The sequence below is a fragment of the Tachypleus tridentatus genome, chromosome 4 (assembly GCF_004210375.1).
Source record: "Tachypleus tridentatus isolate NWPU-2018 chromosome 4, ASM421037v1, whole genome shotgun sequence".
Classification (NCBI taxonomy): domain Eukaryota; kingdom Metazoa; phylum Arthropoda; class Merostomata; order Xiphosura; family Limulidae; genus Tachypleus; species Tachypleus tridentatus.
This window is the reverse complement of record NC_134828.1, coordinates 27,454,133-27,466,454: the sequence shown is the minus strand read 5'-3', so window position 1 is coordinate 27,466,454 and position 12,322 is coordinate 27,454,133. Positions and strand designations below refer to the sequence as shown.

Below are 12,322 nucleotides of genomic sequence, written 5' to 3'. Positions count from 1 at the left end.
TGTGATAACTACGATAAAAATTAAATATGTTTCTGAATTTATTTTCAATTAATAAAGCTAGTTGATAACACATGTACAAGTTTCATGTTAGAGACGAAGTATACGTACAAGTTTCATGTTAAAGACGGAACAAATGCAATGGTCGTATGTAAAGCACACTGCTGTGTAACGTGATGTTGATTTCGAACTTATTAGACGTGGTATTTGTAACACAACACTTCTCTGAATAAACAATACTTTTTGTTCTTATACGACGACACAATAACACCTTTGATAGTTTGTATTTCAAACATTAGTACTGATTCACGTACACATGTTCAGCATCTTATTTAACGTCTTCACGTACACATGTTCAGTATTTTCTTCAACGTCTTCATGTTTAATATCTTATTCAACGTCTTCACGCACACATGTTCAATATCATATTCAACGTCTTCACGCACACATGTTCAATATCATATTCAATGTCTTCACATACACATGTTCAATATCATATTCAATGTCTTCACATACACATGTTCAGTATCTTATTCAACGTCTTCACGCACACATGTTCGGTATCATATTCAATGTCTTCACGTACACATGTTCAGTATCTTATTTAACATCTTCACGTACACATGTTCAATATCATATTCAACGTCTTCACGCACACATGTTCAGTATTTTCTTCAACGTCTTCATGTTCAATATCATATTCAATGTCTTCACGCACACATGTTCGGTATCATATTCAATGTCTTCACGCACACACGTTCAGTATCTTATTCAACGTCTTCACGTACACATGTTCAATATCTTATTCAACGTCTTCACGTCACATGTTCACGCCATTCTCACATATTTCAGCCGACTACGGTTGAAATACTTCATTAATAACATAGAGTTGAAGCCACACTGTTCAGTATTTAAACATAGATTTTATTTGTCAAGATTTCAGTCGATTGAAGCCTTATTTATAACTTCTTGACCATTTTCTCGCAGTACATAATTAAAATTTAACTTTTTAACCCAGTATGAGGAGCCAGAAGTACCTTATAGTTTCATTCATCAGTATTATTCGTATTTTCAAACTTGTAGCAACAAATACACCATACGTTGATTCAACTTCTACTTGTAAGACGTGAAATACACTAACATAACAACATGCAATTAACGAAGTGACATGAAAAACAAGAACAACAAATGAAATCAACTAATCTCGAACTAATGAACCAACTTAATTTTATGGACCTCATATATTGTTTCAGAGGTTTCATTATGATAAAATTATCAAAAACATTAAATGAAAACGTGGTTCAGCGGTTAGCTTGAGGCCTTACAACGTTAACAGTCGAAGTTAGATTCCTGTTGTGAGTACGGCTTTGCGTTATAGTAGTCAAAAACAATTACTCATAATATTTTATCCGAGGAAATGCCATTATTGTCGAACTTCTGGAAGATGTTGCTCTTAAGATTATAGTATTTAACAAGTTTTCGAGACTGTGTTTTAATTTTAATGAGTTTCGAATAAGTGAAGCGACTTTTAGGTTAAAACCTAATTATCTTCTAACTTATGATAATTACTTAAATTTCCGTTCTACTTATAAAAGAATTTCTTGCTGGGAGAGATTCGAGGATAAGCGTGGTTAATGGAGTCTCATGTCTTCCAGCAAGCATTAAATTCAATTTGAAGTCTTAGTTTCGGTTTGCGTTTTTCAAACTATCTTGCTACTCTTTATGAAGTTAAAAATATCATAACCTATGCCAGTGCGAGCTAGAAAATTTCTTATATTTTATTATGCATAAGTATAACTATTTCCGCTAAATCAGCTTTCGTAATTAAATTTTAAAACGTTTGGAGGATGAGTGATGAAAACGTTACGCTCTTACGCGCATTTTTTACAAACTCCTAAATCCGTATTCCGTATTTGCCAAGACTGAACCAAAATTTCAAAAATTATCATTCCTGTACACATGTGACGTAACACAGATTTAAAAAAATGAACGCAATGAAGCAGTTGAAAAATATTAAATGTCTTGGCCAATGAAATAAAGCCACGTCAGTTAGGGCTAACGGGTTTTTGGTTTTCACACTTTAGGAGAACCCTGTGGCAACAGTGAAAAAGTACCATTTCTCTTAATGCTGGTGTTTTGTTTTTAGTAACAGAAGCAATTTTCTCGTCGACCAGGTACCTACAGTACGGAAGTTATCCTGTAGTAAATCCACAAAACGAATCATTTCCACGTGGGTTCCGTCTTCGTCGGCAGTATCTACATCACGTGATTTTGCTAACAAATTCGGAGACCGCTCAGTTGAATATCTCTTGCCCTCTATCAGGAGATTGGTACGCTATCGCTTTCGTAGCTGAAAAATTTGACAACATAGGACAGAGGGTAAGCTTTAAAAATTCTTCAGTATCGTTGAAATAAACACCAGCTCAACAAAGGTAATAAAAACACTCTTTCATTATAAAGTTTCAGTTTTGCTGTTCATTAATTTTTCGTGAAACGACAAACTACATCAACAAAAGGTGCTCGGTGTTGCAAGTTGGTGAAGGCGTTCGACTCGTAACTTGAGGGTCAGGGGTTCGAATCCCCGTCGCACCAAATATGCTCGCCCTTTCAGCCGCGGGGGCGTTATAATGGTACGATCAATCCCACTATTCGTTGGTAAAAGAGTAGCCCAAGAGTTGGTGGTGTGTGGTGATGACTAGCTGTCGTTCCTCTAGTCTTACACTGCAAAATTAGGGACGGCTATCTGCGCTAGCTACACAATTCAAAAGAAACCATTAACAAAAGTTGCCATCATTAAAGTTCATAAATAGTTATCACTGTCTAGAAATTAAATATAGGCCTGGCATGGCCAGGTGGGTTAAGGCGTTCGACTCGTAATCTGAGGGTCGGGGTTCGAATCCCCGTCGCACCAAACATGCTCGCTCTTTCAACCGTGGGGTGTTATAATGTTACGATCAGTCCCACTATTCGTTGGTTAAAGAGTAACTCAAGAGTTGGCAGTGGGTAGTGATGACTAGCTGCCTTCCCTCTAGTCTCACACTGCTAAATTAGGGACTACTAGCGCAGATAGCTCTCGTGTAGCTTTGCGCGAAATTCATAAACCAAAATAAGCTATTTGTGTGTGTACGTCAAAACTAAACAACTGTAAAGATAATCTGTGCAATAATTGTGAGATAATAAGTAACAAGTGAGTATAATTTAGGTCTGATAACTTGGAGGGTGAGCTATTGTAATAAATATTTAATTCTTCAATTCGATTTTAAATTACACTTTTATCGAAATAATTTTTGAAGAGATGATGTCGTTGTTAATTATTAAGGATCTGCTAATTTAAATCTTGTTTGTTTTTCAGGGAGTTTATCTTCCATGCCAAGCGTGGTTAACGTCGAATTTGATAACTGAAACCGTAGAGGAAGTATTGACTCTGTCACCGGGTCAGCCGTTACCACAACAGATATCAGCACTACATTACTACAGGTAAAGTAGCCACAGTTCCACAACAGATATCAGCACTACATTACTACAGGTAAAGTAGCCACAGTTCCACAACAGATATCAGCACTACATTACTACAGGTAAAGTAGCCACAGTACCACAACAGATATCAACACAACATTACTACAGGTAAAGTAGCCACAGTACCACAACAGATATCAGCACTACATTACTACAGGTAAAGTAGTCACAGTTCCACAACAGATATCAGCACTACATTACTACAGGTAAAGTAGTAGCACAACAGTTCCACAACAGATATCAACACTACATTACTACAGGTAAAGTAGCCACAGTACCACAACAGATATCAACACTACATTACTACAGGTAAAGTAGCCACAGTACCACAACAGATATCAACATACACTACTACAGGTAAAGTAGCCACAGTACCACAACAGATATCAACATACATTACTACAGGGTAACAAGATATCAGCACTACACTACTACACAAAGTACCACAACAGATATCAGCACTACATTACTACAGGTAAAGTAGCCACAGTACCACAACAGATATCAGCACTACATTACTACAGGTAAAGTAGCCACAGTACCACAGCAGATATAGCCAGTACCACAACAGATATATACATTACTACAGGTAAAGTAGCCAAAGTACCACAACAGATATCAACACCACTAACAGGTAAAGTATATACCACAACAGATATCAACATACATTACTACAGGTAAAGTAGCCACAGTACCACAACAGATATCAGCACTACATTACTACAGGTAAAGTAGCCAAAGTACCACAACAGATATCAACATACATTACTACAGGTACCACAACAGATATCAACACCACTACTACAGGTAAAGTAGCCAAAGTACCACAACAGATATCAACATACATTACTACAGCACAACAGATATCAACACTACTACAGGTAAAGTAAAGTAGTAGCCAAAGTACCACAACAGATATCAACATACATTAACAGGTAAAGTAGCCAAAGTACCACAACAGATATCAACACTACACTACTACAGGTAAAGTAGCCAAAGTACCACAACAGATATCAACATACATTACTACAGGTAAAGTAGCCAAAGTACCACAACAGATATCAACCATACATTACTACAGGTAAAGTAGCCAAAGTACCACAACAGATATCAACACTACACTACTACAGGTAAAGTAGCCAAAGTACCACTATACATTACTACAGGTAAAGTAGCCACAGTACCACAACAGATATCAGCACTACATTACTACAGGTAAAGTAGCAACACAGCACTACATTACTACAGGTAGTCAAAGTACCACAACCACATTACTACAGATATATCAACACATTACTACATACCACAACAGATATCAACACTACATTACTACAGGTTACTACAGGTAAAGTAGTACCACAACAGATACCACAACAGGATATCATTACTACAGGTAAAGTAGCCAGTACCACAACACTACACTACTACAGGTAAAGTAGCCAAAGTACCACAACAGTACTACACTACTACAGGTAAAGTAGCCACAGTACCACAACAGTACCACAACAGATATCAACACTACACTACTACATATCAAAGCACTATATTACTACAGGTAAAGTAGCCAAAGTACCACAACAGATATACCACAACAGATATCAGTACCACACTACACTACTACAGGTAAAGTAGCCACAAAGTACCACAACAGATAGTACCACAACATACACTACATTACTACAGGTAAAGTAAAGTACCACAACAGATATCAACATACATTACTACAGGTAAAGTAGCCAGTACCACAACAGATATCAGCACAGATATATTACTACAGGTAAAGTAGCCACAGTACCACAACAGATATCAGTACCACAACAGATATCAACACTACATTACTACAGGTAAAGTAGACAAAGTACCACAACAGATATCAACACTACACTACTACAGGTAAAGTGGCCAAAGTACCACAACAGATATCAATACTATTACTCTGCAATGATAGATTGAACTTTATATTTACTTTATCAAATATGTTTCTTTTTTATGATCAGCAATAAACCTTGTTTATTTATTTTTTGCTGTTTTTAAAAGAGCGGATGTTGCTGTGGTGTTCCGACATGATAAACTTTCAAACAGATATATGAACATATCTGAACCATTCTGTTTTCACTACTATTTGTCTACTTTGGAATTTAGTGTTAAATTACTCGCGGGCTATCTGCACGTAGCCCTTTCTAATTTTGATATGACAGACTGCAGGGAAGAAAGCTAATCGTCTTCAACTATCCTCAGGTCTTGAGTTATTCAAGTCTGATCTACTCTTTTATTGCTTACTTAGGCCAAAATTGCGGATCCACTATCTGCGGTGAAAGGTTACGAACCACGAATACAGGCACACAAACAACTAGGCCGCGCCCTGCACTTTCAGTAGGTCTCGTAGAATGAGTTTCTCTTTGTAAAGTATTCGTTTTAGTATATTTCATTTTCTGGACTTGTTAACAGCGAGCTTAGATAACAGCCACTGAGTATTTTTATGTTGTGTCGTATACGTGTGTTTGTCTCAATAAAGCTGCTGGGTAAATTTTTTAATTGTAGTGTTTTCTGTTGTGTTTTTTAAAGTTTAATATAGTTGAAGTAAAGTTTCGTCTTTGGAGTGGGCCAGAGTTCTCACTGTAATAGAGCTCTGTATTTAAGAGTGGGCAAGTGTGGTTCACATTTGGAAGATAACACAAAACATTCCCGCACTTTAAGCCGTGGGTTCGTTATAAAAGTAACAGGCAGTTCCTCAGCTTGAGAAGTAGGTGCTGCTGATCCTAGCGTGCCCGGTGTTCAGTAGTTTAAAATGAGAGACAACGACACATAAACTTAGTAGCTTTGCCTTAAACAGACTTCTGTATTTCGTTTTAAGCTTCAATGTATTAAAAATATTTTTACAAATGTTTCATAAAAATTATTCGAATAATACGTTTTTCTTTCTTAATATTTCGATATTCATACGGTAATTATATATTCCTTTTTATCCAATTTATTTCTTTGTTTTTCTACACATAAAATCACGAACACATGTCAGGTATACAAGACAATTTAAACAAACGTGTGTCATTAACTTCAAACTTCCACGTGTCTTCCAGATTTTATGCTCCACGAGACACTTGGTCAGTAACGGTCACGGTTACCAGCTGTGCTTCAATACCTGTTGCCACAGATGTCCAATGTCCACTGGTATTTCTAGTCAGACCCAAGGCACTTCCTTCTGTCGTACAAGATTTCCTGGACCAAACCGTGGTTGAATGCACACGGATCGCACTTGGAGCAGATTGTGCTGCCACTATAACCTCTAGCGACGAGAATTGGAACTATATTTTGGTGGAGGTAGTGCGAAATACAACCATTGAGTTCAGTATCCAGGTGGATTTTACAGGTGAGATCAACGTGACATTACTTTTATATTCAGCCTAAACCTAATAATGTGAATGTTAGTAATAGCCTTTATTAAATAAAACATTTTAATCAAAGAAAAATGGTCGTCTTAAAAAGTTAATTTCTGGAAGATGTTAGGATAAGGTTAAGATAAGATAAGATAAGATCTTCCATATGTTTATGGAAGATGCAGGGTAATAGATGAGTCAATGTTTGATTTGAAGCAGAGACACAAGAATGAGGTGGGGCTTCCTTTTGAAGCTGCTTTGTTGTGTTTATTGGGAAACGTATTTCAGTATATTAATTCCGCCTTTACTGACCATCATGTGCACGTGCAGTGAAGGAATTACGCATCATTTTACTCCAGTTTTGAAACTCTTGACATAAACCTTTGTATTAGTTTGCCAAGAATCCGAGAAAGATCCGAACAAGCACGTGACGGTACCACGAGCGGGCGGTCACACACGCCATACAGAAGCCAAAGTAGGCAGAAAAAAAGAACTGTTCAGAAAATCACCACAGCTACTCGAATCTCGGCTAACACTGAAATACGCTACTCCCAATCCAGTCTTCTCCCATGAAGACAGCTGCTCGGAATGTTGCTGGAAGAGGGTACGTCTGGTCCGACACGCCCAGGGAGGAAGCTTTGACTTCTGGTACGTCCCTTGGTCGAGTAACAGAAGTACATCTTCCCTAAATATCTCGACGGAGACGACAACAGTGACAACGTTCGAAATTTATCCCGTCCGTGATATCGGTAGAACTTTGGAAATTACAGTGGCTCTACCCGTTACAATAGTAAGTTTGTTTAATCTCTCATATGCTGTTTACAGAAATAAAAACTTACCAAAATAGGCAACATTAAATGAAAGAAAAAACAAATTTACAGGGATGAAGAAAAAAGCGCTCCTCTCCGAAAATGTTGTTAATTTGTTATATCTTTTATGAGATAAGATAAAAATATATAAAACTACATCTTTTTAGAACTCACTCGACGAGATCTGTTCAAACATGATCTCGAAATCTAATTTTAACACTGACTTTTGTAAAGACCTGAATTTTTCATGTTTTAGTTACGTCTTCTCATAAAAAGTGTTGTGAACCTGTTGTAGTTTCTTAGACCTTATTACGATTAGCCTCCAAAATGAACAAACAAGTTTCTCAGTAATTGTGGAGTCGTTTAAAGATATCTTAGATATAAGAGAATTGGTGTTATTGAATGGTCAGGTCAATCATCTGATATGAATCCGATTGAAAATATATTGGCTGAGTTAAACCGATTAGCATAAGATTGCAAGCCAAACACGAAAAATGAACTTTTTGATGTACTCAGAGAAAGATGTCAGTAAATCACTCAGGAATATCTGTACATTGAAAGCATGACATGTGGATGTGAAGCAGTAATGAAATCCAGGGGAATGTCGACTAAATATTAACTTGTGAAACTGGTTTGTGTTATTTTGAGTTTCATTTTTACGTTCGATTATTACACAAGAACTTGTTTGATCATTTTGTAGGCTAGTAGGAATAAAAACATCTAATCAACTACAGCAGGTGGACAACACTGTTTATGAGAATGTATAATAAAATCATGAAAAGTTCAAGTCTTTAAAAAGCCAGTGTTAAAATTTTAGATCGTATCTGAACATATCTCGTCGAGTGCATTCTAGAAACAGTTTTACATATTTTTCTGGGCCTGGCATGGCCTAGCACGTTAAGGCGTGCGCTTCGTAATCTGAGGGTCGCGGGTTCGCGCCCGAGTCGTGCCAAACATGCTCACCCTCCCAGCCGTGAGGGCGTTATAATGTGACGGTCAATCCCACTATTCGTTGGTAAAAGAGTAGCCCAAGAGTTGGCGGTGGGTGGTGATGACTAGCTGCCTTCCCTCTAGTCTTACACTGTTAAATTAGGGACGGCTAGCACATATAGCCCTCGAGTAGCTTTGTGCGAAATTCCAAAACAAACAAACATATTTTTCTGCTATCTAATAAAATATATAACAAATTAACAACGTTTTCAAGGGAGACCACTCTTTTGTTCAGTCCTGTATGTTTTCATTTCGAGACACTGTATTTCTATATCCGTTTTGTCTGTATTGGTGATATTATCAGTTCGACTTGTCCATTTTTAAGGTGTCGCAATTAACACATTTATTACTGAAGTAAAAAATAAATAGCAGCAGACCGATCAAACACGTAGTACATAACTGTGAGTTTAAACATAGGAAAAATGTAATATTTCAATTACATAGTCAAAATACTGCTCAGTTACCATTACCATACGATGTACAGACCTAGGATACCACTTTACCATGCTGTGTACAGACCTAGGATACCACTTTACCATGCCGTGTACAGACCTAGGATACCATTTTACCATGCCGTGTACAGACCTAGGACACCATTTTACCATGCTGTGTACAGACCTAGGATACCATTTTACCATGCTGTGTACAGACCTAGGATGCCACTTTACCATACCGTGTACAGACCTAGGACACCACTTTACCAGCTTTACCACGCCTTGTACAGACCGAGGACACCACTTCACCAGCTTTACCATGCCTTACATGTACAAATATCTTCCAAGTGTTTATTTCATTTTCTTTAATTTCACAATTTCTAAGTTGGGCAGAATATGTTATTCCTCAAAACAATCAAATCAGTTATTTAAAATGGCAAAAAATCGAATACAACCTACACACAAACTGGCAGAGAAGCATGACAAGTACAGCCTGACGACTAGAACACTGAACTCGTAATCTACTTATCAGCCTTGGAAGCGTTACAGTGTGATGGTTAACCCCACTGTTCAATTAGAGTAGTCCAAGAGTAGGCCGTGGGTGGGGTTGACTAGCTGCCTTCCTTTTAGTCTGTTACTTTATACTTAGGGATGGCTAGCGCAAATAGTTATAGTCTTAGAGTAGCTTTGCGCGAAATTCCTCAAGCAGTAAAAATACAGTAATATTTTGTAACTGTGTTTATTTTTATTTCTGCTTTGAATCTAAGAAATTATAAATTGATTTTTGGAAAAATTCAGAAGTTTAAATTCAAAGCGATATGCTTTTTTTTTTTTTAAATAAATGATAGTATCCAGTGAGACAGAATTTTCAAAACCAACACCAAGGGTACGGTCCAGTGACAGGATATGACTTTTACACCGCTTAACGATTTTTAAAATTATTATTTCCAGAATATCACGATGAACAACATATCCTTGACAACTTGTCTGGAGTATGGAATACGTCCCTCACTGTTAGAAAATGGAAGTTGTCGGACGGGGATGGAGGGCAGCGTGAACACAAGCGCAGCAATAAATAGGGTGCTCACTATGGTGGTGCCATTTCCAGAGGCAGGGATGTGGTATCTCACACTCACCCCTCATTGCTACTTTCAAGAGAAAGAGGGAAACGAAAAGTAGGTGTTAAATCAGATATTACCATAGGAGTTGCAACCAACTCTATAGGTGTCTAGTAAATAGGAGTTATTGTAATTTTTGTTGTAAGAACACAACTAGGGACATTCTTTATGAGGTTGAGTAAAATGTATTTTGAAGACTCACCATGTCGCCACGTTCTGTTATATTTATTATGATAGTCGTGCATCTTGACAATCGTCCTGCAGCGCAGTTTTTATTGCAAAAAGCTCTGTCATAAGGTTGCATGTCAAAAGTACATCAGTTCAAGATATAGTTTCCATAACCCACCTAGTATAGGAGGGCACCAGTTCTCTATCGCCAATTTCAAAACTCAGATCATACAAAAGACCTTAGGAGACTTGACTGGTACATCTTTGTATGAAATTGCATGTATGCACCTCTCAATCTCTGACAGCTGAATATTTCGTGGAAGTACCTTAGTTACATGTGATAGGTGTTGCTTTCCCAGACAAAGAGCGTTCTATGTTATGTTGACTGGCTTTCACTCTTGTATTAGTTCATTCTCACCTATTAAAAAACGCCGCACTTTACTTACCATGGCTGGGGTACTTGTTCCAGGATTCTTTCTGGAGGGTTCTGGTACCTCAAGTTGATCCACATTTCTTTGTTTTTCTATGCTATTAAATTCTAAATTCACACACGACCTAAACATACTCCTATGATTTGAGTGAATGAATCTTTTGCACTAAAGGGGATTTTTTACATACTCTTTCCAAAAATAATTTTCTGTGACATCATACCACCTATAAAACCAGATGTCAAAATGTAATTCTGATTCTATTTCATTGCGACGTTATATTGTATGTGGTTGTCACGTGGCTAGTTCATTTGTGTATTTGAAATCATTTTTATATAACTTACTCAATCCTCTCTGTGTTTATATATGTTATAAAAACAATGACAATCACGTGCAGGGAATAAAAAAGTCCTTCCTTCTTGTAGATTAAGTTCATATTCCCAGTGTTTGGATAATTTACACCATCTTCTAGTCTTGTAATTGACTGAAGTAAGAAATCGTCACGAGGTCTGTTTTTCATTAGATTGTTGTAGAAATTACTCTAGAGATGTTTTATAGACTATTTGCAATAGAAAACAAACAAGAGAAAAACTTGCTTATTAATTTAAATGCTTTCAAGATCATACCTTAGCTTTAAACAAGGATGTTTGTAACGTTGTGAAGATCAGTGTAGTTTTAAACAAGGATTTTTCTAATGTTGTTAAAATCATAGTAACTTTGAACATTACACATTTCAGAGGTTGTTCATCTTGTTAAAAAAATTGATTACTGTGTGCCCTTTTTCAAGCTACACAGAGTATAAGATTTTGTTTTTTTGTCACAGTGAGGTAGTGGACGTCCGGTGTTATGCTAACACAACCGCTGTTAACTTAAACGTCAACTCCTCATCGTGTGTTGGGAACAGTTGTGGGGACCACGGCAAATGTTACAGTTACTACAGTGGTGGATTTGTGTTCAGTACCTGTGTTTGTTCTTCAGGTAATGTATGTTATGAAGAAATACCAGATTCTCTTTAGGTTTAACAAATCTTGAGAACGTAATAGTCTAAGACATTTTGTCTTAGATGTCACCAGGGTATCGAACTTCGGAATTTAACGATGCAATCTCTCAACCTTGTAATGGAGCAATACATATTAAACGAGGGACGAATATTTTTAGCGATGTAGCTAGGTAATTACTTCTTCAGTAGTTTTGGACTAAGAATTACAATAAAATAAGTTCCCTTTGAAATATAAGTAGCGAGCCCATTATTAATTAATTAAGTTTTTTTAATAGGGTGGCGTGGTTGGGGTTGTACAGACGACACGAATGCTGTTTCGGACGCTCAGCAACTTCTGGAAGTGTTACTTCTTACACTGAGTAACATTGTTTTCATTCCGGCCATTGTTCTATCGGTGTACCGTCTCCACTACACAGAAGGGTTGGTGTATTTGTTCACAATGTGCTTCTCTGTGGTACGTAGAAAATTAAACTTGATATAATTACAAG

The 12,322-nt window shown here is 37.0% G+C and overlaps 1 protein-coding gene across 1 annotated transcript in view; it reads left to right on the top strand.

Moving 5' to 3' along the window:
* Window positions 1–12,322, top strand: part of LOC143248736 (uncharacterized) — a 33,699-nt gene that overhangs the window by 19,217 nt on the left and 2,160 nt on the right. Inside the window, exons 3-9 of the mRNA XM_076497409.1 lie at window positions 2,172–2,376; window positions 3,350–3,474; window positions 6,591–6,880; window positions 7,280–7,677; window positions 10,072–10,295; window positions 11,260–11,812; window positions 12,110–12,288. Of these exons, the coding sequence (XP_076353524.1) occupies window positions 2,172–2,376; window positions 3,350–3,474; window positions 6,591–6,880; window positions 7,280–7,677; window positions 10,072–10,295; window positions 11,260–11,314 (1,297 nt within the window). The 3' untranslated portion in view covers window positions 11,315–11,812; window positions 12,110–12,288. The remainder of the gene's footprint in view (window positions 1–2,171; window positions 2,377–3,349; window positions 3,475–6,590; window positions 6,881–7,279; window positions 7,678–10,071; window positions 10,296–11,259; window positions 11,813–12,109; window positions 12,289–12,322) is intronic.